The sequence below is a fragment of the Aplidium turbinatum genome, chromosome 3, assembly GCF_918807975.1.
Source record: "Aplidium turbinatum chromosome 3, kaAplTurb1.1, whole genome shotgun sequence".
Lineage (NCBI taxonomy): Eukaryota > Metazoa > Chordata > Ascidiacea > Aplousobranchia > Polyclinidae > Aplidium > Aplidium turbinatum.
The window spans coordinates 45,249,582-45,271,797 of record NC_137474.1 but is presented as its reverse complement, the minus strand read 5'-3'; the positions used below and the strand labels follow the sequence as shown (position 1 = coordinate 45,271,797).

Sequence of the window (22,216 nt, the reverse complement as noted above, 5' to 3'; positions counted from 1 at the left end):
TGCGAATGCACAGTCGTCAGGTCAATATATTATGGCAGTGTGATTTTTATTTAGAATTCTTTAAATAAATATAAAAGAATAACATCGTGCATCACATCGCTCGGTCGTTCCTGATTGGAAGAAGCAGGATAATTTATTTTCTGAGATGAAACCAACATAGCGAAACATTGCACAAATATCTATGCTGGGAACTTAAATCGGACGTTGGACTGAACGGTACTTTTGCAAAGAGAAGTTGACTAAGCCAACAACATCATGATAAAGCGGTTAGTACCTTTCAACCTCGTCTTACGTTTCTTTGAAGCAAAAACAGCTGCCAATTCAACTGGTATGTGGCGGAAGCCGATTGGGACAAAAACAGAATCCGATCCCACCGCCTGGGAGGCGAGCGTGGTGGCCACTTGGCTATCGAGCCAGGCTTTTCAGCATCGAAGAGTAAACGTAAAGATGAGTTCCATACATACCCTCCCATCCCACCATCGAAGAGTATACGTTGTTTTCTTGACACTTTACGTAAACTTGACTTGAAAAATATACTACATTACCGGTACTTCATTGAGAAAATAAAATAAACAAATTTCATAGGATAATGCGCAATGCACCTTAAATTCATCGATGATGATGTTCACAGACGTTTGAGTGATTACCGTGAGCATGGCAGGGAGGGTTGTGAGGTACCAAGCATCCCGGATGACAATCCAACGGCGGACGAGATGGAAAGATCGCATGGACTGGACACTCGTGGACGCAACGAAATGAAGCTTCTTGCCGGGCTTCCCAGTACCGCATCAGGAATAATCCGATCAGGAGGATAATGACCAGCATGAGAAGAAAGTCAGTCAGATACACTCTTATCATGTAAACTCCAAATAAGATAGCCAGGTCAACTAACCTCACAGAAGATCGACCGCCATCATTACTAGGCTGGGCTTGCATTGCAGCTCTATAGTCAGCATCGCATTGTTCGTCATCAGGTTCCATGGCTTGCAGACATGAACACCTTACATGTTTGCTTAATTCTGTTTGACAATTTCTTAAAATATCGATCTCGATTGGATCCAAGTGATGGTTGCAATGCTTCTTTAGTTTTCTTCTTTTGTGGCCTGTCAAGCCAAAGTAACACTGGAATGTTGTGAAGCAAAACCCTACAACTGTAAACAGTTGTGAGGAAAACTAGACCACAAATGAGCGGTGGAATAAGAAGGTCGTGGAGCGGTTTCAGACAGCAATTAGTGAAGCCATGCAAGGCGACACATAATTTCCTTTAGCTTAGTGTTGCGCGCCGACTCAATATAAAACGGCACTGGTTCGGCTGTCGGGGTGCGCACTTGGCAATACATTTTAGAACAGCTCTCTTTTCAGCGGCAACTAGTGGATAGAATAATTCCCCGGCAACAACAGTTTAACAATTATCGGAAACACCTCAGAACAATTAAAGAGATTGCTGTCAATCTCGGTAACCGGGCCTGCGTCAGTGGTTCAAAGCCTCTACTTTAGAAGTATAGAAAACCGCCAGGATTAATCATTCAAATAAGCTTTCTCAGTCCAAGGATGAAGATCAAATCAATCCCACTCCACTACCTACGTTACCTATTGCTATCAGTTTGTCTTTAGTTCTTATTGTTTTGTATTTCTATATTTCAGTGAATAAAAGCCTCAATTGGTTATTAAATGTTTCATCTCAATTTTATTCACTGACTTACAAATAGAAACACTGAGATGAAACATTTAATAACCAATTGAGGCTTTTATTCACTGAAATATAGAAATACAAAACAATAAGAACTAAAGACAAACTGATAGCAATAGGTAACGTAGTAGGCATACAACACAAACTTCTACTGTAACATATAGTTTCAAACACAAGACTGCTACGCTCTGGCAAAGCAGTTGAAAGGAAAGAATGCTTGTGGTGCCAGAGGCATCGCGCTTCCTAATCAAGCAGCAGATGGCATAACTACCAAACACAAATTGCAGATGTTGTCAAGACGTAAATACCACATTCTTCCCTCCTTCATCTTCGGAACGTAAATACCATCTTCGAATAATACAATACCAAATTGACAAAACGATATAATAACAAACAGATACATTTCATACATGATAAATAAATGCATTACCTACAGGCACCTCAAACATCGTATATATTGTGACCATATCTTTCAGGTGGTCTAGTTACTCTAGAAGAACGTCTCGGGTGCGTAGAAATGGTTAGGGGAGATTTAGTCATTTCATGATTAGATTCCGAAGAAGTATGAGCATCTGCATCAATATCTGGTGTAAGATTTTGCTGTGTACCTGCAGTTTCTGGTGAAGGGTTTTGTTGTGTACGTGGAGGTTCTGATGTAAGATTTTGTTGTGTGAGTGAAGTTTGAGAGGGAGATTCAGAAGGAGTAGAAATCATGTTATCATTGTTTGATCCTTTTCTAGGTGTTGGGGCAAGATCGTTGGTTGAGACGGAAGATTCCCGACCATTGGGAAATCGCACATGGGCGAAACTCGGGTTTGCGTCCAATAGCTCGACCTCTTCCACAAGCGGATCGCTTTTATTTCGGACAAAACGTCGGAGTAGGACTGGTCCTGGCTGGATAAGCCAGCTGGGAAGAGATTGACCGAACATACTTCGACGACTAAACCCCAGAAATCGTTCGTGGGGAGTGGTGTTGGTTGCAGTGCATAAGAGAGATCGTACTGCGTGCAGAGCTTCGGGTAGAACTGCCTCCCAGCAGCTCTCAGGCTGGTCATACGTTCTTAACAAGAGTTTGACAGTTCTCCAAACAGTTTGGTTAATTCTTTCACATTGAGAGTTGCCGGTAGGGTGGTATGGTGTACTCCGACTACTCGCAATTCCTCTGTCTGAAAGATATTGCTTGAGATCTTGAGACATGAATGAAGAGCCTCGGTCGCTGTGGATATACAATGGATGACCGAATAAAGAAAAGAGTTGACCAAGGCATCGAATAACAGTGGGCGAAGTCATGTCTTTACATGCAAATGCGAAAGGATAGCGACTATATTCATCAACAACAATCAACATATACTTATTCCTGCCATCGAGGGGTCCTTTAAAGTCAATGCTAAGTCTTTCCCATGGTCTCATCGATTTAATCAACAATTCGGCTGGTTTACGATAAAATCGAGGTTTTAATTCAGCGCAGACTTTGCAGTGCAAACAAACATATTTGACATCTTCCATAGAAAAAGGCAGATTTTTAGTGCGAATGAAATGGGACAAACGTGTAATGCCAGGGTGCCCAAGTTTTTCATGGATTTTGGTAAGATCGGGCGAGTTAGAAGATAGTGTACACGCTCTGGATAACGCATCTGGAACTAGATTGCTTTTACCGGGTCGATGCAAGATGTCGTAATCGAAATTTCCCAATTCGGCACGCCAGAGCTGGATTTTGTTGTTTTTAATTTTACCTAGTCGTTTTGGGTCAAACATGAAGGAAACGGCCCTTTGATCTGTCAGAAGTGTAAACTTGCGGCCATGTAATAAATGGCTCCACTTTCTAACCGCATCCATGATAGCCGAAGCTTCTTTTTCTACAGTTGAATAGTTTGCTTCGCAACGAGAAAATGTTCTAGAGTGAAAGGCAACAGGTTGCCCTCCCTGATTTAAAGTGGCAGCTAAGGTATGCTCCGAAGCGTCGCACTCCACTACAAATGGAATTCCTTCTTTGACACTGGTGAGGCAAGCAGATGCAAGACCCTCACGTAAAGTTTCGAAGCTTTTAATAGCGTCAGAGGGTAGAGGAAAAGAAGATGATAGATTGGATTGTACTAAAGGTCTAACCTTTTCAGAGAAATCAGGTACCCATTTGGCATAGTAAGAAAACATTCCCAAAACCCGTTGTAATTCTGGTTTAGATTTCGGCAAGGTAAGTTCGAGCAAGGGTTTAAGGCGTTCGGGGTCAGGTTTGATTTTACGGTGTGAAAGTCTATAACCCAGTAAGTCAATCTCATTACGAGCAAAAACACATTTCGATTCATTAAAAGTTAAGCCCTCGGCTTTAGCTGCAGCAAACAAGGCGTTTAATTTCGCGTCATGATCTGCTCGATCATTGCCACACACAGTTATATTATCAAGATAGGCATAGGTGTCAGTCAAATTATGCTTTTCGATCAGTTTGTCAACAATTCGTTGAAAAAACGACACACCGTTAGTAACACCAAATGGTAAACGCGTGAATTGAAATAATTTTCCTTCGGCTTCAAAAGCCGTAAATGGGCGGTCAGCAGGACAAAGCGAAATTTGATAATAAGCGGATTTTAAATCTAAAGTGCTAAACACAGATCCTTCTGCGATTTTCGCAATTTGATCACTTATTTTAGGAAGCGGATAAGCATCAAGTAACGTAAATCTATTTATAGTTTGCGAATAGTCAACAACCATTCTTGGTTTATGTCGTCCATCTCTTGCAACCAGCACTTGTGCTCGCCAAGGTGAATAAGAAGGTTCGATAATTTTCTCGGACAAAAGTTTGCTTACCTCCTCCCGGATGAATTTACGATCTTCTTGATTGAAATTCCGAGACTTAGTAGCGATGGGCTTGGAGTTAGGTTCCAAACTTTGGAATAAACGAGGAGATTCCATGGTTGAGGCAGTCCGCTAGCATAGACCTCGACCTCCGCTAGCATAGATGCCCAACCTAAACAGAGCCAGGCTAAACAGGAGAATTTAATGGAACCGCCACATAGAGAAACTCCCCTAAGAAAGCTCTTTCCAGGAAACACCCTCACAAACAAGTATAGAACGTGGACTAAAGATAATTTTTTGGCAAAACCGCCCGGGGGGACCCATGGGGCCGCGGAAAGAGAACCTCATTATGATTATCAACGTGATTTTCATAGAGAGAAGGTTGTGAAACCGTCACAAACATGCCCCTTAACTGTAAGGAAAGATCTTAAAGATGAGAGATGTAATTTACCACTAGTTGAAGATGATGGCCGTGAAACTCGACATGCTATGACACCCCCGCCAGGGCTTAATGCAAACAGAGGCGCTGAGGATCAACAAAACTGGTTCTATAAATATCATAATTGTCGCACTTTCTATGACAGGGCCGCATTAATCAACTATGACGGCAACAACATGCCATTTATATTTTTTAAAAACCGTATCGAATCACTAATGGAGAGTTGCCCATTTGAGGGAAATCGGCTGACTTTGCTACAGGCAGCCTGCGTACGTAGCGCCGCGCAAACCATTTCAAACTTAGCATCGGATACTTCTGGTTGGAGCGAAAAGGAAAGGATCGATATGTCGTTGGATCGCTTGTCGCAGCGCTTTGGCGTTAGAGGCGGATTTCTCGCGGAACCGGAGATTCGGCGGATACGGCATGGCAATAAATTATCTGGGATGTCATCATCCTCAATAAAGGAATTCAAAGACGAGCTGGCTCAGTGTACCCTCTTCGCTAGGGCGTATAACCAGCGTCATCAGCTAGAAGGACGTTTTGTACTAGACTTGGCAGGTCGATTACCTGGATATGCGAAGAAAGATTTTTTGTACTATCTGAAAGAGCAATATGATAGCACCGAGGAACCAAGCTTCCAAAGCCTAATGGATTTCGTAAATTGCGAAGAGACGTGTCGCTCTACGGACTTCGCCATACGCTTAATGGAGGAAGTCGTTGCTAGAAAAGATACAAAACGGTCGGCGAGTGATAATCACATTATGCGTATTCGTCAAACCTCAGCACAGCCTGTCAGAAATGTCACCCAAGGTAGCAGTCGCGGGTCTGGCTCTAGTTCTGGGAGCCGAGAAGAAACGTTTGGTAGCCGCTCTTTTGAGGGTACGAGGAAGGACATACTTTGTATCTATTGTGAGAGTAGGAATAAGCAAGAGCGTCACAGACTACCCAATTGTCCCGAGTTCCTAAACTTGACGCCGTCGCGACGCCGGGATGTCATCGCCACGACTGGTCGTTGTCTAAACTGCCTACGTCTAGGACACCAAGCAAAAAACTGCACCCAATCATGTAATTGTAGCCGCTGCGGCGAAGATTTCCGATTTAAGCACTATTATCTACTGCACGACGCTTATGTGAGTCCTCAAGGAACATCGGGCAATGGCAATGGTCTTAGAACGGCACCTGCCGTCACTAATCGTAGTGTAAGCATCGCTCATAAGAGGGCAGTGTTTAATCGTGTCACGGCTGTGCGAGTCATAAACCCATCTAATGGAGAGACCACTCTGGTTTACTGTCAACACGACCCAGGCTCGCAGCTCACATTTGTTTCAAGCCGATTGGCTAAAGAATTGTATCTAAAAGCCACGGATAATGTATCCTTCCGCATGGACACTCTAGCAGGCAAACAAGAAATACACTCTGATCTGGTTAAATTTAATATCCAATCCTTAGTTACTGACGAACTGTATGGTGATGTGGAAGCAGTGGTAAATGCACCTTGGAGTGACCATGTCGAAACATTGCCGCAGCATCAAGACTTAAATAGGTTTTCACATTTCGATAATGTTGAATTGATTTCGTTACCTAACAAAATGTCGGTCGATATTCTAATCGGGAATGACCATGCTTACTTGATGCGAGTATTAGAAGAACGTGTTGGCATGACTCGGGAAGAGCCCCATGCTATTTTAACCCCACTGGGCTGGCTGGCTAGTGGAGGTCGAGGTTCTATGATCTCTGGTAATTCTAAAGTACGTCGTGTTGCCATTAATGGTAACGTCGCTGAGGAGTCACTTAGTCTTGACAGTTTTGATGCGCAGGAGATTGAAATCAGTCGCTTAAAACATGTAATAAAGGATTTAACCCTAACAGATGAAACGATAGAACTGTCCCGCAATGATGTCATAGCACAAAAATTTGTTGAGACGCAAATGAAAGTTGAAGATGGGAGATTTGAAATGCCCGTACCGTTAAAAACCGACTTTGAATTACCGGATAACCACTCTTTGGCTCTTGACCGTGTTCTGAGCTTACGACGAAAGGCTTTAAAGCAATCTGATGTTCGATTATTCTTAGTAGACACGATGACTGAAATGCAGTCCAGTGAGTACATCGAGCCAGTAAAAGACGACGACTCATCGGCATGTGTGTGGTACTTACCATATTTTGTGACATCTCAAGCAAAAAAGCGAGTGGTATATGACGGCAAATCTGAGTTTAAGGGTAGGTGTGTTAATGATGTGATTTTGTCGGGCCCAGACATATTAAACCCTTTAACACAAGTTCTGGCTCGCTTTAGATTGGGAAAGTTTGGCCTAATGGCAGACCTAACCAAGTGCTTCTTCCAGATTCAATTACCAATGGAACAACGCGACTTGTTCCGTTTGCTATGGTTTGAGAATAATGATATCGAAAAGGGCAAAGTAATTCCGTTTAGATTTTGTGTACACCCTTGGGGAATTAAAAGCAGTCCATACATCGTCTGCTTAGCTATTCAAAAAATGATTGAACAAAACCCCACTGGAGCCAGTGACCTGACCCTGAGTACCATTCGAAAAAATATGTATATGGACGATCTGATATTCTCTGGAAATAGCCTTGATGAGGTCAGTGAGATTGCAAAAGAAGCCATTGACTTGTTCGATAGCCGAGGCTTTAGTTTGGTGAAATGGAGTGCCAACAAAGGGGCGTTGGATGTTTTGTCCAACTTCAAAAAGGAGATGTTAGCTTCTTCCTTTCGCGATGTCGACCTGGAAAAAGACGATACAGACTTACCAGTAGCAAAAACTCTAGGTTGCGTGTGGCAAACTGAGTCAGATTCATTATACATTAAGTGCTCTCTCCGACCTTTGGAGAAGTACACACGTCGCTCAATGTTAAGCCAACTTGGCCAAAATTTCGATCCATTAGGGTTCGGCGCGCCATTCTTCCTGAAAGCTAGGTTAATTCTGCAGCGTTTAACTATTGAAGGTCTTGATTGGGACACCGAAGTGCCACCCGACTACATAAAAGAATGGAAGTCGTATTATTTAATAACCAATTGAAACATTTAATAACCAATGGATAAGTTGCTGCGACCCAACAGACTGGAACTCCTTCCAGAGGAGCCCGAAGCAAAGAAAATATACGATCACTGGAAAAAAACTTTTGAAACTTTTCTAACTGCGGTTGAAAGAAACGAAGGAAATCAAGAAAACATCGACAAGCTGGGGTTACTAGCAAACTCACTCTCACACAGAACCTACGCCTTCATCGCAGATGCAGGGACCTACGCCGCAGCAAGGACAGCGCTCGACAATGCTTATCATAAAAAGAAAAATGTTGTGTTTGCTAGACATTTATTAATGACCAGAGTTCAAAATCCTGAAGAGACCATCGATGAATACATTCACGCATTACGTCAACTAGCAAGAGAATGCGAATTTGAAAACGTAGACGCCGAGACCTACAAAGACGAAATTACAAGAGACGCTTTTATTAATGGCATCAACTCCAATACAATTCGACAGAGATTACTTGAAGAGCAAAAATTGGATTTACCAACTGCCATTAGAAAAGCTCAAATGCTGGACCAAGCCAAAAAACACTCAAATTCTTATTTAACTAATTCACCTCAGCGTGCTTCATCCATTTCTAAGCAATCCAGCAGCGATGTGAAAACGGCAACAATGAAACCTACAGTTTCTAACCGATGCACAAAGCGCAAGTGTTTTTTTTGTGGAGGTAATCTCCATACCGGTGGCAGATACTTCTGTCCAGCGAAAGACAAGCTTTGCAATGCTTGTGGCAAGATCGGTCATTTTCAGCGTGTTTGCCAAAACAACCTTCGGAAAGCAGCTGCAATACCATTTGCAGGCCAGAAGTCCCCACTTGACGATGACAACACAGCCCATGATGATGCTGAAAAATCTCACTTGTATTCTGTTCTTGGTACAGTCCCAGAATGCTTAAAAAAAAACACACTACGTACACAAATTAAAGGGGTGGATTTCGATTGCTTGCTGGACACAGGTGCATCCGACAATTTCATGAGTGCCAAAGCTGCAAAATTTATTAAACTGCAACCTCAAGGCAAGCCATCTAAAGTTTCAATGGCTTCGGACCAACTCACTGCACAAGTGCTGGGGAAAGTGTGTACTGACGTCAAACTTCAAGAGAGAAGTATGCCAACGTCGTCTTTGGAGTAGTACCAAAACTTTGTGCCGACATCATACTAGGCCAAGGTTTTCTAAACCAGCATGAAGAAGTTGTGTTCAAGCTTGATGGATCACAAAGAAAGTTAGTGATCGGAGACTCTTACTGCGGAGTATCTGCCTCAACCATGGAATCTCCTCGTTTATTCCAAAGTTTGGAACCTAACTCCAAGCCCATCGCTACTAAGTCTCGGAATTTCAATCAAGAAGATCGTAAATTCATCCGGGAGGAGGTAAGCAAACTTTTGTCCGAGAAAATTATCGAACCTTCTTATTCACCTTGGCGAGCGCAAGTGCTGGTTGCAAGAGATGGACGACATAAACCGAGAATGGTTGTTGACTATTCGCAAACTATAAATAGATTTACGTTACTTGATGCTTATCCGCTTCCTAAAATAAGTGATCAAATTGCAAAAATCGCAGAAGGATCTGTGTTTAGCACTTTAGATTTAAAATCCGCTTATTATCAAATTTCGCTTTGTCCTGCTGACCGCCCATTTACGGCTTTTGAAGCCGAAGGAAAATTATTTCAATTCACGCGTTTACCATTTGGTGTTACTAACGGTGTGTCGTTTTTTCAACGAATTGTTGACAAACTGATCGAAAAGCATAATTTGACTGACACCTATGCCTATCTTGATAATATAACTGTGTGTGGCAATGATCGAGCAGATCATGACGCGAAATTAAACGCCTTGTTTGCTGCAGCTAAAGCCGAGGGCTTAACTTTTAATGAATCGAAATGTGTTTTTGCTCGTAATGAGATTGACTTACTGGGTTATAGACTTTCACACCGTAAAATCAAACCTGACCCCGAACGCCTTAAACCCTTGCTCGAACTTACCTTGCCGAAATCTAAACCAGAATTACAACGGGTTTTGGGAATGTTTTCTTACTATGCCAAATGGGTACCTGATTTCTCTGAAAAGGTTAGACCTTTAGTACAATCCAATCTATCATCTTCTTTTCCTCTACCCTCTGACGCTATTAAAAGCTTCGAAACTTTACGTGAGGGTCTTGCATCTGCTTGCCTCACCAGTGTCAAAGAAGGAATTCCATTTGTAGTGGAGTGCGACGCTTCGGAGCATACCTTAGCTGCCACTTTAAATCAGGGAGGGCAACCTGTTGCCTTTCACTCTAGAACATTTTCTCGTTGCGAAGCAAACTATTCAACTGTAGAAAAAGAAGCTTCGGCTATCATGGATGCGGTTAGAAAGTGGAGCCATTTATTACATGGCCGCAAGTTTACACTTCTGACAGATCAAAGGGCCGTTTCCTTCATGTTTGACCCAAAACGACTAGGTAAAATTAAAAACAACAAAATCCAGCTCTGGCGTGCCGAATTGGGAAATTTCGATTACGACATCTTGCATCGACCCGGTAAAAGCAATCTAGTTCCAGATGCGTTATCCAGAGCGTGTACACTATCTTCTAACTCGCCCGATCTTACCAAAATCCATGAAAAACTTGGGCACCCTGGCATTACACGTTTGTCCCATTTCATTCGCACTAAAAATCTGCCTTTTTCTATGGAAGATGTCAAATATGTTTGTTTGCACTGCAAAGTCTGCGCTGAATTAAAACCTCGATTTTATCGTAAACCAGCCGAATTGTTGATTAAATCGATGAGACCATGGGAAAGACTTAGCATTGACTTTAAAGGACCCCTCGATGGCAGGAATAAGTATATGTTGATTGTTGTTGATGAATATAGTCGCTATCCTTTCGCATTTGCATGTAAAGACATGACTTCGCCCACTGTTATTCGATGCCTTGGTCAACTCTTTTCTTTATTTGGTCATCCATTGTATATCCACAGCGACCGAGGCTCTTCATTCATGTCTCAAGATCTCAAGCAATATCTTTCAGACAGAGGAATTGCGAGTAGTCGGAGTACACCATACCACCCTACCGGCAACTCTCAATGTGAAAGAATTAACCAAACTGTTTGGAGAACTGTCAAACTCTTGTTAAGAACGTATGACCAGCCTGAGAGCTGCTGGGAGGCAGTTCTACCCGAAGCTCTGCACGCAGTACGATCTCTCTTATGCACTGCAACCAACACCACTCCCCACGAACGATTTCTGGGGTTTAGTCGTCGAAGTATGTTCGGTCAATCTCTTCCTAGCTGGCTTATCCAGCCAGGACCAGTCCTACTCCGACGTTTTGTCCAAAATAAAAGCGATCCGCTTGTGGAAGAGGTCGAGCTATTGGACGCAAACCCGAGTTTCGCCCATGTGCGATTTCCCAATGGTCGGGAATCTTCCGTCTCAACCAACGATCTTGCCCCAACACCTAGAAAAGGATCAAACAATGATAACATGATTTCTACTCCTTCTGAATCTCCCTCTCAAACTTCACTCACACAACAAAATCTTACATCAGAACCTCCATGTACACAGCAAAACCCTTCACCAGAAACTGCAGGTACACAGCAAAATCTTACACCAGATATTAATGCAGATGCTCATACTTCTTCGGAATCTAATCATGAAATGACTAAATCTCCCTTAACCATTTCTACGCACCCGAGACGTTCTTCTAGAGTAACTAGACCACCTGAAAGATATGGTCACAATATATACGATGTTTGAGGTGCCTGTAGGTAATGCATTTATTTATCATGTATGAAATGTATCTGTTTGTTATTATATCGTTTTGTCAATTTGGTATTGTATTATTCGAAGATGGTGTTCCGAAGATGAAGGAGGAAAGAATGTGGTATTTACGTCTTGACAACATCTGCAATTTGTGTTTGGTGGTTATGCCATCTGCTGCTTGATTAAGAAGCGCGATGCCTCTGACACCACAAGCATTCTTTCCTTTCAACTGCTTTGCCAGAGCGTCGCAGTCTTGTGTTTGAAACTATATGTTACAGTAGAAGTTTGTGTTGTATGCCTACTACGTTACCTATTGCTATCAGTTTGTCTTTAGTTCTTATTGTTTTGTATTTCTATATTTCAGTGAATAAAAGCCTCAATTGGTTATTAAATGTTTCATCTCAAACAATTTCATAGAATTGAAAACAAACTACTAGTTTGGCATGAGGTAAGCTTGTCTTTACAAAAAAAAAAACTGACGACGAATAATTATTCCCACACATAGAATTATATCTAGATGCGTTTTCTTCCTCCAGTAGCCTGTGCGAAAGTCTTACCAATTGTGCGGTTTTTGACAATGAGCGCTTCAATATGTAACCAAGCACGATCGACTTACTTGTAGACGACCTGTCATCATCCAATGTTGTCAGATCTGCATCATCAATCCTCATCAGATCTGCACTCTCATCCTCTTCTGAGGAATAATCTTTAGCAGCCTCCACTTCGATTGAAACAAACAAGCATTTTATTTAAAAGTATGATCCTGCTATCCATTAACTGATAGCAATCGTAAATATATACATTGGCCCACTTAGTAGCTTACTATGTGATAAGGCTTAAAGATTATATGATACAGTCTAGACCAGTGGTTAATAATTGTTTTGCAAGATTGTACCGCTGGAGGTGGTATGGAGCTTCCCTGCAACTGAAATTATTTACAAGAATCACGATATCGCTACGAGCTTCTTTTCAAAACGGTCTGTATTGCTGTAACGTCGCAAAGCGAAGAAGTCTGCACAATTTTTTATTTGAAAAACAGACACTCTAACAAACTTTGTAGTTTACAACCTAAACCTAGATATTTCAATATGTACTGATATATACCTTACTTTTGGATGTCCTATCAATCTTCCATTGAGTCATATTTGCACCCTCCTCCTCCGAAGAGCAATATTTAACATCGTTCTCTTCATCTAAAAGTAACAGATCAGTTAGTTAATTTACATCACAGCACAACAAAACCACCATCAGAAGTCAACAAAACATGATTAAAATAATTAAACTAATAAACACATAAAGCCAAAGTTGCAACAGATTTTAAGTTTTAGACACTAATCTAAATCAGTACCGTAGTCAATTTGAACAATAATTACAAAGCTGACAACTTTCTTAACTATTTTGCATATGATATGTAGTTTTGTAAAATTTAAAAATTGTGACTTTATTATCTAAGTATATTGCATACTTGTATTCTTTCTACATATAAATAATATTCTCACCAACAGTGACACAATTATTACTAAAAGCTTTTTTTAATGTGGGAATAAACTGTAAGCAATAAGCATATCTTACTTTTAGAAGGCCTGACAGCATATTTTTTGAAAAATTTTTCATCTTCTTCTGTATTATAGTGTTTGACAGTCCTCTCTTCAACTAAAAGTAATAAATGTGTTATATTTTAGTAAAACAAATTAATTTATTTGAAGATCAATAAAAATGAAATGATACTAAAGCCATCACCTGTATAAAGTGTATAACAATTGGCAGATGTATAAGCTGTAATATACCTTACTTTTAGATGACTTGTTGGTTTCCCATTGGACTATACTTGTATTTTTCTCTTCTAAAAATCTCTTTTAAGATTTTGCTCTTCAATTAAGGGAAATAGATAAATTTATTTTGATGCACAGCCATGTGCCAAATTTACTGAAAAGGAATAAAAATTCAACTGATCTGGCCTAATGTATAGGCTAATAAGCAACAGTATTTTAGTTCTGTTGAGAAGGAGCGATCTTCCTGGCGTCAGCACTACCTAGCTACTAACAATAGAACAGAAAGCATTGCGTTTTGCTAACCATACCTGTGTAGCTTCCACACTAGCCATCAAGACTTTTCCAAAAACATGTGTTTCTTGGCAGTTGAGTGTAGCAAGAATCAGTAGCCTATTGCACCACTAATTCATGCGAACACAGTATTTTTGTTATTAATAAAAAATTCGGAGCTGGTATACAAGTCCCCTCCCCCTTGGTAACTCATGACAAAGACAGGACTCGACCAAACATATAGGGTGAAACTACTTTACCTTTGATTTACTGTTCACACACTTCAATCCATATGTTTTGGTCAATCCTCTTTGTCATGAGTTACCAGGAGGGGGGGAGCTTGTATACCAGCTCCAAAAATTCTTAACCTGTGGTCTTGTTTTCATCATTTGCTTGTTGAGACTTCTGCTGCATAATGACATCATCATCTCCTGGTAACTGTTGCTCTTCATACTCCATAATATTCTTTACTTTGGGGTTGACTACTTGAAACTAACAGCAATTACAGGAAAAAATGCAGCGAAGTACTCTACAGTAATAATGCTTTTTCATTATGTTTAGCCTAAGCTAGCCTACACTTTTAAGACTAGGCCTATGCAAATCTGCAAAAAATACACTAACATGATTATTGAAACAACTTAACGTGCTTGTACTTCATAAAAATACACAACTTCTATTAAAATATTGAGTCTAAACTGTCATAACAACTTTGTTTCCACGTATCAGAAGTGAACACAAAAGTAGCTTATTCTCCTCTTCATAGCTGTTATAATAATTGACTGTACTTTGGTTTGGGACTAGTTGTCAGATGTTAAATTCTTTTTCCAGTGTTTTCACAACTGCAAACATAAAACCTTCCAATCCTAACTTTATGTCTCTGACAACCTTGAAATTTTCCAAATTCTTCCCAAATCAAAGACAGAAGTCTCAATCTGACAGACTGGCAAAGCAAAATTTTTTCGTTCTGTTTCTGTGTTTCCATTGTTAGTTTCAAACAATTAACTTTATTTTGTATTTTTATTTCATTAATTGAACCAGGGATGATTTGAACTATTTTTGGAATTGATAAATTTAGCTCAAAATATTACACACCTGTAACTTACATGCTTCAGTCTGACTAAACATATATTATTTTACGTCGCTTACTACAATTTTGAAAACAATTGGAAAACCGAAATTTATGGAAATTCTTCAAAGCAAAATGATCCGAAAACAAAAGCTTAAGACAAGAAGACAACTTTACTTTAAAAAATGAGACACGTAGCCTACAAAGTAAGGTTGCTTTATTATTATTATTATGTATTTGCTTCAGGTATGCATAGTTGTTTTTAAATGTTGGCATTTAAATGCTGTCTAAAAACAATGCTGTCTTTATTTCATAGTAAGCCAAAATGTTATTGTGAAGGAAAGCACATCAGTGTTTTAAGTGCCAAGATCAAATTTCACTCGCTAATTATATTTTTCGTGTTGCGACTTGCCATTCCGCCTCGTCTTACTTGACAATCCAAAGTAAACAAACGAGGTGCCTTGGTAACAGAGCGATGAAAAGAACTGGGTTGAATCTATAATCAATTGCAGCAGTTCAGCAGCTAATCATGTCTGATAAATGATGTCAAGGCAAAGTTTTTAAAATTTCGTTTCTGGTTTGAGAAGGAGCAGCAAATAGATTTTTGAAAACTGTTTTTTGGAAAAAATTATTTTGCAAGTTTAGCTAATTTTAGCTCAACAAGCAGATGCAGCCTAATCTAAGGCTTCAACTTGTGACGATGATACTTATAAGTTACAGCAGTTAGCTTAGGCTGCAACTCAGTAAATCTAATTTCTTTGCTTAGTTTAGTCGATTTGCACAGTCACATCAAACCCTATTAAAATACAAAAATTAGTGCAGGCAATCTAACTAAGATTAATTAGAGAATCACAATGGGCCCGGTCAAGGCGGTGCACGAGAGAAGCCCATTTACGGATAGGCTACCTGAAAATTCAATGTTCGAAGTGAATGTATGGACGAAGTCCAATTTCATTAAAATAGCTTGATTATTATTATAGCTGAAGTGAGAAGCGGCTTGTTTTATTCTTAAAGCAGGATTTTAGTCAACTGACTGAGCAATTCGAACATACAATCAGAGATCAGTGGAATAACAAAACGTAAACGTAACATAGCTTCAAAGCTGTCTTAAACTGATTAGTCACCAGATGAATTGATCTTGCTTCTTTTCTAATTTACACAGCTTTGTTTTTATCAAGTGAGCTGTCCAGTGTCCAGGACACCGGGTAGATGTATAGCCTACTGTAGGGCTAGTCTATGCTGACAAAATGTTCATACTCAGTGGACATCAGTGCCTAAAAATCCAGTTTATTTAGAATAGTTGTTAGATTATAACCCAAATGAAACGTTAGGTGAGTAAAAGCTCAGGTGGAAATGCTGAATTATAGCGAAGACAAAAATCTTTAGTTTTGAAATTTCAGCTAAAATGGTCGGATCTTGTAGCTTACCTGTGTGCAATTGTTACATCAAGCGAACCGTTTATGATGTTGAATAAACTAAACAATGAAAGAAAGCATTGTTCTTTGAGAAGTACTTTGTGATGTGTACACTAACAAAGAAAAGCGTCTTTTGTGTCAAGCCTCCACTTCGAAAGCAGGGTAGTGTTCATTCATTGTTCGGTGATAATTTTTATTGACATTCTGAAATGTGTGCTGTAGTGATCACGTGATTGCTTTGTAAGCAAACGTCACAATGTCTTCGTCATCGGAAAGTAGTTCGTCATCTTCCATCAGCAGTTTTTTTGATTCTGATAGCAATTCAAAGCTGTCAATAAAAGATGAAGACAGCAAGAAAGAACATAAAAATACAGGTAAGAAAATGATATATTTTTATGTTTTGTTTTTGTGAATCAAAATAAAAAAAATAACAATCAAAATGTGTTACTACCGCATCAGTTTTCACCAAGTAGGATATTTTTCCTAGATGCGCTTAAAGAAATATCTCAAAAGTTGAGCTCTCGCAACAACAGTTTAAAAGAGGAAACAGACAATAACGAAGCACAGTCTCATGAAAGATTTCCAAATTCAATTACAACGCATTCCAAAGATTCGGACTCCTCTTCAACCTCATCCTCCTCCAGTGAACTTTTGTCTACATCTCGAAATGTGGATGTAAATTTTGATGATTTGAAACCAGCCTTAGTTGCATCATCATCGCCTCAAGTGTCTTCCACACAACCAGTTGTTGAAGTTTCAGCTTCTGAAAAGCGCGACAAGCCATTGTCTGTCAGCGTTGACAAAGCAATACAGTTTCCCAGCAGACCAAGGACAGCAAAACCAGGAAAGTACAGGACACGGAGAGAACGGATCATTAATAATCCGCCTAGTACGACATCTTCTGCGGATACAACGGAAGAGGAAAAGCGAAAAGGAAAAACTCGGGGCAAGCGTCGAGTCCTATCGTCCACATCAAGTTATTCGAGCGTGACTACATTTGATGACGCATCACAAAACGTTGTTGGTAAGATATGTCGATGCCATTAGCTACTAAGTCAATGATTCCCTACCGCTACCGTTATTAGCGACGGAATGCTTTCCAGGAATCGTCAAGCTAGCAATCCCTACCAACACTTTTGCGAATAATGCTGAGGGTAATGTCCTTAAAACTGCTTTAACTGATCAAATTGTCTTTTTAAATTGTTATTAAGTTTTTAAAACCTAATGCATTGATGGTAATTTTGTGCTTTTCCGCGGACTTCTTGCACGTTCGAGGACAATTAGACAAGTAAAACTTACTTTTAACCAAGAAAAGTTTAATGACAAGTTGTTATTGCATATTTTCATATTTGTAGGCTTAACGAGCTTCCAGTCTTAGGGTATGTGTGAACACTGAACTTAGACTTGGATTTGAGCAGGGAATGTCGCTTCTACCTTTTTCTTGACCTTTGCTATGTTGACGTGTATTGTTTTTGATATGATGGTCAAAAATAAAATCAACTGAACTGAATTATAGAATAGCATTGAATTATAGAAACACCCGTTTGGTAAGAAATGACTTCTTAGAATAAAACTGTTAACTTTTTCAGTTTATTGACTTAAGTAGGCCTAAGCATCAATCTCTACTGTAATCATCCTTATTTATCTTCACAGACCAAACCTCTTCAGTACGGCTTGCAAATTACCACAACGTGAAGGCTAGAGAACTTCTTTTACATCGGTATCTTGACCGCCACCTTGCGAAACAACTTGATGACCAAAAATCGTATTTTGAACTGAGGAGCCCCCGTGGGTTACCTACTAAGCCAGGGAAACGGAAAACAATGAGCAGCAGCTCTAGCGGAAAACGAGGAGATAGAAAGATGAAAGGACGTTCTCCTTATGGGAGCTCCGCTGCTATTTTAGCGGCGTACACTTCTAAATCCAGAGAGTCCGATGTGAAGAGAAATATCCGACTTCTTGTTGCTGAATTAGCTAAATATCAAAGCTTAAATGAGAAATCGTCACAGATCATAGAAAGACGTAAACCTCCAGCAGTTCATCAAAAACCTCCTCGACCTAAATCAAGCCGAAAGATGGTATTCAAAGAAGAATCTTCATCGGAATCTTTAAACTCTGATTCTGACGAATTGAGGTCGGATAAAAGCTCTGGGTCCTCACAGAGAGAAGATCGATATTTACATCCAGGAGGAAATGGGAGTCGACATATTAAGGTCGTAATCCCATCGGATACAGGATCGGAAGACGTAGAAAAGCAAAAAAGTGACGAAGAAAGAAAACAACTCTCCAAGAAAAGTATTTTAAAGTCTAAAAGCTTGTCAAGAAGTGCACCTTTGAAACACGTGCTTATGACAGAACAATTGGAGATAGAAGAAATTCAAAGTCGGAAGCGTTTGGAAAAACGCCAAAGAGAGTCTCATCCTACTCTTCTTTTGACCAGCCTCGGGAATTCTGACTATTTAATGGCGGACAACCACGGCGTGTTTCACCGCGTAAGTTTAAGTCCTGCCCCGATCCAAACACGATTGTCTCCTCGTCGCCCATGGACTGCTCCTCCTCAACCAAAGCGGAAACAAGCCAACACAGCAAAAAAAGAAAACTCTAAACCCGGAAGAAAACTGAAGCGTGGGAAAAAAGAAGGAAATGAAAAAGAAGAAAAAAAATCGACAAATAAAAACGTAAAGTTGGAAAAATCCGAAAAAGAAAATACGGAAACTCTTCCTCATACGCCTCGTATTCAACCTGGGAATGGACCCATAAAGTGCAATTGGGATCCGAATAAATCAAGCCTGGGAAAGAAAGAACCAAAAGTATGAAAAACTAACTATAAATGTTTGGTTGTTAATTTATTGAAGGGGCATGACCATTGACCATGGGCATGACATAATGAAATATATACAAATAACAGTATAATGGCAAGAAAGTAAAAATATGCATGACACATACGTAAAGAGTATAAAGGGGTAAGATACCATGTTGATATCATCACCGTACTCACTTCAAAACAAAGCACTACCTTTCCGACATAAAAACATGAATGAATTACCGAATACAGTATCTACGGTAGCCTACATTGAAATGCAAACATGCTCGTGGGAATTGACGTTCTTACTGACTAATTTGCCACGTTGTTTGGTTAAGGTTGGTACATGCACGGCTATTGAGAGGATAACTTGGGCCCGGTACCGATGCGATCATAAGCTCCCAAATCAAAAGATTTTCAAGAAAAACGCACCACATCCAAAGAAGCGCGATGATATCCCTTAGTTTCCTGGCCCTTTAAAAAGTTTACCACAGCCCCAGGAGCGGGTCCAAAAGTACTCCATGGATCCTCTGTCAATGCTACTGGGTTTAAACAAACACACTGCTGACAAAACGATGCTTTAGTTTTCAGATCATCAATTAAGAAACAGCGACAATCCCGCGGTTTTAGAATGGCTCGCGCATAAGAACGCGATGGCACAGCGCAATCGAGTCTATAGATTCAAAGAACACAGGACCAAGAGGAACATTTTGATGCAGGAGCAAAATGCGAAAGAAGATAAAAAAGAACATGCACTCATAGAATATGAAAGGTGGAAAAAAAAGAAAAACAGGTGAAAACTACTTCTGTGTTTTTTGTTTTGCAAACAGAGTTTTTAATGATCGTAAAACAGGTTTCCATTTGCGAAATTAACATATTTACACAATGGTTCTCGCAATAGCGATATGAGAATATGAAATGAAGGGACTCATGGACAGATGTCACTACAAACAACAAACAATAACAACAAACTGTCGAATAGAAAGATGGAAGTGACCAGCCAAAACCTTTATGACGTGTTCGATAAAAAAGCTTACAAGTTGGCACTGTTGCAATGTTTATCAGACAGGCACAAAGCGCAGACCGCGTGCGCTATAAAATAATTATAGTACATTGTGCTCAAATCACAGAGTTACGCAACTTTTTGCGAAAACAGAGAAAAGGATCGATAGATATGTAAGCAATTTTTATAAATAAACATTAAAAAACCGCCAAAATATCTGTTATTCTTAGAGAATACTTACTACGTCGACGCAATGAGACGTTGGAAGCAACAGGGGATCAATCTGAACTGGGACGTGCACAGACAGGTGGGATATGGAACAAACCGATTTCAGAGTGGCATCTTTTGCCACCCTAAAAGCCATAAAATATTCCCTGCAATCCAAAGATATAATTGTGTTTAGTTGAGATTTTATTACTAAAACGAATGTAACGCCTCTTCGTAAATTCAGTAGGTTATCTGCTTGAATCATTCAGCCTTTATACCTTTCTATCTAGTAGTAGTTTTGATTAAATTTTATATGGGAACTATAGAGTTAAAGCTATGGGAACTATAGAGCTGCTTTCTACCTCACTCTGATGAAATCATAATGACAACTTTCGTTTCCTTTATAGAACTTTCATCCAGCTTACGTCACAATAACAATACAAAAGACACAACAATCACCGCTTTCTCTGATCTTCGTAGCCACGCCATCATACCTCAACCTCCCATGGAACCTCTAAAAAGTGGACTTTCTAAGCATGGGGGCCGACCCCGCCCCAAATCAGCACCCACAAAAGTGTCATTTGGGACCCCTGTGGCAACCCACGCGAGAAAAGAGGAAACTTTTGTTCCTGTCAAGATTGATTTCGGTAATGGTGACGTCACACTAATGGAACAACACAAGAGAAGGGATGCCACTAATCTTTCAGCGCGAGAGCCGATCATGCAAAACGGAGACAAAACATCAAATAGTTTCATAGAAGATTTATTGGACGCAGAGTCGGCACCAAAATCAATGTTTGCAATATCCCCTTCTGGTGTTTCCCCTAAAACAAAAGTCGAAACCGAGGTTGCAAAAAGCACGAACCGTGGTGAAAACACGACCAAAGCAAAGGTCTTGGATCGAAACCATTATGACAACTGGATGAAGTCAAACGGAACCTCTTCTCCTTATCAGATTAAACTCGACAGAAAAAAGAAGCAACGCGATGTCTCCACTCAACCGCTACCCGAGCACGACCCAATGACGAACGACCTTCTATCTGACTTGGCGAAGCGTCGCATCCAAAAAATTATGGATCAGAAAAAAAGAGTTGACTCGGGGTTAAAAAAGAAAACGCGGGAATCTGAAGCTCAAAACCCCCCTAATAAAAACAAAAGCAAGCCGGGCAATTCTGTAAAAAGATGGCGCTTGCGAGAAGATCTCGCTGATGATCAACTGAAACAGAATGCTGCTAATCCAAATGAGAACAGCGATAAAGTATCTTTGCGAAACGGACGACCAATGTTCAGCTACAAAAAGAAAAAATCAAAGTCTATTTTTGAAAAACAAGCAACCTCTACCAAGTGAACGTTGTCATGTGCTGCACTTTCTACACTGTGGATTATAGGTTTTCTCTGTCCACTACATCTTTGTAGCGTACCGGTACATAACTTAAATATCTCAATTTTGGCTTTGAGTGAAATAAATTAATTTAAACCCTTAACACTTGGGGTTTCTATAGTGTGCTTAACAAGCATTATGGTGTCTTGATATTTTTAACCATACCAATTACTGAACTACTTAAGGTTGAGGCAAACGAAACTTGAAATTACGCATTTCAGCATTTACAAGTTCAGTTTTGAGTTGAGGGTGTTGCTGCAGTTAACAATGACTTATATTTCGCTGATAGAAGTTTTAATCATTAGTTTTCTCGTTGCTTCATTTACAGATAGTAGGCAAATTATTTTTCTAACGTAGTTTGATTATTTATATTATGTAATAACGGTTGCATTGCTGTTTTTCATCATCAATTTTGTGTAATCGATGTATTTTTTTATATAAAATACATAATTTATTGCATTTGTTATTGAAAATAGAATCTATTGCATATTTCAGTTTCAAAATGTAATTGTTGACCCTTATATATGTTTTCAATTGAATTTCGCGTGATCTTCATTGTGTCTCAAAGTGGGTTTGTCAATTTTTGTGTT

At 39.9% G+C, this 22,216-nt stretch overlaps 3 protein-coding genes across 3 annotated transcripts; 2 read left to right on the top strand and 1 right to left on the bottom strand.

The window, feature by feature from the left end:
* Positions 1 to 964: 964 nt before the first annotated feature.
* On the bottom strand, positions 965 to 14,349 carry LOC145766152 (uncharacterized). Its single transcript, XM_082577808.1, has 5 exons — positions 14,120 to 14,349; positions 13,282 to 13,362; positions 12,814 to 12,902; positions 12,326 to 12,430; positions 965 to 1,103 (listed from the first exon to the last, which is right to left on the bottom strand). Exons 1-4 carry the CDS (start codon positions 14,208 to 14,210, stop codon positions 12,380 to 12,382), a joined length of 312 nt encoding a protein of 103 aa, XP_082433934.1. The 5' UTR covers positions 14,211 to 14,349; the 3' UTR covers positions 965 to 1,103; positions 12,326 to 12,379.
* LOC145766864 (uncharacterized) lies at positions 7,976 to 9,103 on the top strand. The gene has a single exon (XM_082578566.1). It carries the CDS (start codon positions 7,976 to 7,978, stop codon positions 9,101 to 9,103), a length of 1,128 nt encoding a protein of 375 aa, XP_082434692.1.
* On the top strand, positions 9,966 to 22,216 carry LOC145766863 (uncharacterized). Its single transcript, XM_082578565.1, has 7 exons — positions 9,966 to 11,536; positions 16,478 to 16,606; positions 16,720 to 17,256; positions 17,886 to 19,042; positions 19,620 to 19,828; positions 20,269 to 20,345; positions 20,653 to 22,216. The coding sequence occupies exons 1-7, from the start codon at positions 9,994 to 9,996 to the stop codon at positions 21,591 to 21,593; spliced, it is 4,593 nt and encodes a 1,530-aa protein (XP_082434691.1). The 5' UTR covers positions 9,966 to 9,993; the 3' UTR covers positions 21,594 to 22,216.